The sequence below is a fragment of the Vespa velutina genome, chromosome 25 (assembly GCF_912470025.1).
Source record: "Vespa velutina chromosome 25, iVesVel2.1, whole genome shotgun sequence".
Lineage (NCBI taxonomy): Eukaryota > Metazoa > Arthropoda > Insecta > Hymenoptera > Vespidae > Vespa > Vespa velutina.
In genome coordinates this window covers 667702-670201 of record NC_062212.1, presented here as the reverse complement: position 1 = coordinate 670201, position 2500 = coordinate 667702, and the positions used below count along the sequence as shown (strand labels likewise).

Below are 2500 nucleotides of genomic sequence, written 5' to 3'. Positions count from 1 at the left end.
TCTCTCTCTCTCTCTTTTTCTTTCTTCTTTCTTCTTTTTTTTTTTGTTTTTTTTTGTTTTTTTTTTTTTTTTTAATATGACGAAGAAGCCCAGTAGTTCGTGTTCGTTTCTTGACCCGATTCTTATCAAAAAGAGAGAGAGAGAGAGAGAGAGAGAGATAGAGTGTCAAAACGAGTTCATCCAAGCGTTTTATTATCATCCAGTGACCTGCACGTGATCAAAGAGAGATATAGAAGTAGAGGGGTTAGTCGATAATCAGAACGGTATAAAGTTCAAAGACACTTTAGCCTTTAAAGATGAAAAGATTGGAAATATTAATGGAAAGTTTTAATCGTTAATATATTAAAAAAATATTAGAAAAATATCTGTACGTCTGTGTGTAGCTGTGTTTGTGTGTTTATATAAAATATGTATATATAAATATTTTTTTAATTATTTGTATTCGTTAAAATATTAAAGAATTATTAAAAGATAGATTAAAATAAAAGTTAATGTCAAAGTTATTGTTATAATATCGATATATTAAAAAATATTAAATAGAAAAATAATAATATTAATAATAATTATTGTCAAAGAATTAATAAAATAATATTACAATTTTGAAATGTTCAATAAATATTCATTAATTCGATATGTTTTATTAATTATTATATAATTAATCGATCAATTATTTTGATTAAAATTCGACATTTTAAATAAACAAATAAATAAATTGTTTTCTAATATAAAATTTCGAACAATCAAGTAATTCATTCATTCATGAATCTTTTTACTCAACTAATTATATAATAATAATTATCATTATTATTATTGAAATAATTATTATAATAATTATTATTATAATCATCATCATCATCATCATCATTATTATTATTATTATTATTATTATTATTTATTATTTATTATTTTTCTTATTCCATGTACGTACGATCTGCAGCTGAAGTACAAAAGGCGTGTCTACAAGATGCTACATCTCGATGAGAAGCAGCTAAAGGCAATGCACACGCGTACCAATCTACGAAGGTTGTTAGACTACGTAGCTAATAGTCAAGTTGAAAAGATAGCCAAGATGTGCAGTAAGGGCCTGGATCCGAATTTTCATTGTCAGGAGACTGGAGGTAATTCGAAAAGATATTAGAAACGAAATTTAAAAAGAAAAAAGAAAAAAGAAAAAAAAGAATAACATAATTAAACAAAAAAGGAAGGAGGCTACAGCGCCAATGACGGCAATACGAATAACAGTAATAACAAAAATCACAAATGATGACGATGATAATAATAAAAAAAAACGCGTCATAATTTTTTGCCGCGAAAGGACGAGACGCAAATGAGAGGAAAGAAAATATTTTTTGAGAAAAGAAAAGATCCTCTCTTCGCCACCACCTATACAATATCCCTTTCTTTTTTTTTTTTTGTTTACAGAGACGCCATTGACATTAGCGACGAGTTTAAAAAAACCATCGAAAGTGATCATTGCATTGGTAAATGGTGGTGCCCTTTTAGATTATCGTACGAAGGAAGGTTTAACGGCTATGCACCGTGCCGTCGAAAGAAATAGTTTAGAGGCTGTTAAAACGTTATTGGAGTTAGGCGCAAGTCCCAATTACAAGGACACCAAGGGCTTGACGCCACTTTATTACAGCGTTATCAACAAAACTGATCCGATGCTTTGCGAGACTTTATTGCATGATCATGCTACCATTGGGGCACAGGATTTACAAGGATGGCAAGAAGTTCATCAGGTTTATCATCTTTTCTTATATACATATGTATAATTCTGTTTTTTTACCCTTTAACTGTTCTAAACTGAAGCGCTTCGCGTAAGCGGCAAGAGACAATTAGTGAACAACGAAATTTTTCGCCGGGCGCATATATGTGTCCACAGGCCACGCCCATTGCCTTCGATGGGCGCATATATGCGCCAGTGTTAGTCAAAGGGTAAAAAAAAATTTTTTTTTTCTAATCCATTTCAAATCTATCGTACCTGAGGAATGTATCTAATCGATCTTTTTTTCTTTTTTCTTTCTACTTTTTTTCTTCTTCTTCTTCTTCTTTCTTTTTCGTTTTTCTATCTCTTTCTCCCTTCCTTCTTCTTTTTCTACTTTTCTAGGCTTGCCGAAATAATCTGGTACAACATCTCGACCATTTACTATTTTATGGTGCCGACATGAACGCACGTAACGCGTCCGGTAACACCCCGTTACATGTCTGCGCTGTTAACAACAATGATTCCTCGTGCATACGTCAGTTATTGTTCAGAGGGGCGCAAAAGGATAGCCTGAATTATGCGAATCAGACACCTTATCAGGTTGCCGTTATCGCCGGTAACATGGAACTAGCCGAGGTCATCAAAAATTATCAACTCGAAGAAGTTGGTGAGTTTTATTTATCCTTTTCTTTTTTTCTTTTTTTATTCTCTTTTCCTTTTTTTCCTTTCTTCTTTTTTCATTCATATTGACATCATTTGTATTTTTGTAGCTGGTCTCTTGTTTCTTCTTTT

At 31.6% G+C, this 2500-nt stretch overlaps 1 protein-coding gene across 9 annotated transcripts in view; it reads left to right on the top strand.

Annotated features, from left to right (window-relative positions):
* LOC124957401 (SH3 and multiple ankyrin repeat domains protein 1) overlaps positions 1-2500 on the top strand; it is a 144586-nt gene that overhangs the window by 131312 nt on the left and 10774 nt on the right. For all 9 annotated transcript variants that reach the window (XM_047514427.1, XM_047514434.1, XM_047514429.1 and 6 more), the window contains 3 exons: positions 938-1118; positions 1423-1742; positions 2111-2375. In XM_047514427.1, the coding sequence (XP_047370383.1) occupies positions 938-1118; positions 1423-1742; positions 2111-2375 (766 nt within the window). The remainder of the gene's footprint in view (positions 1-937; positions 1119-1422; positions 1743-2110; positions 2376-2500) is intronic.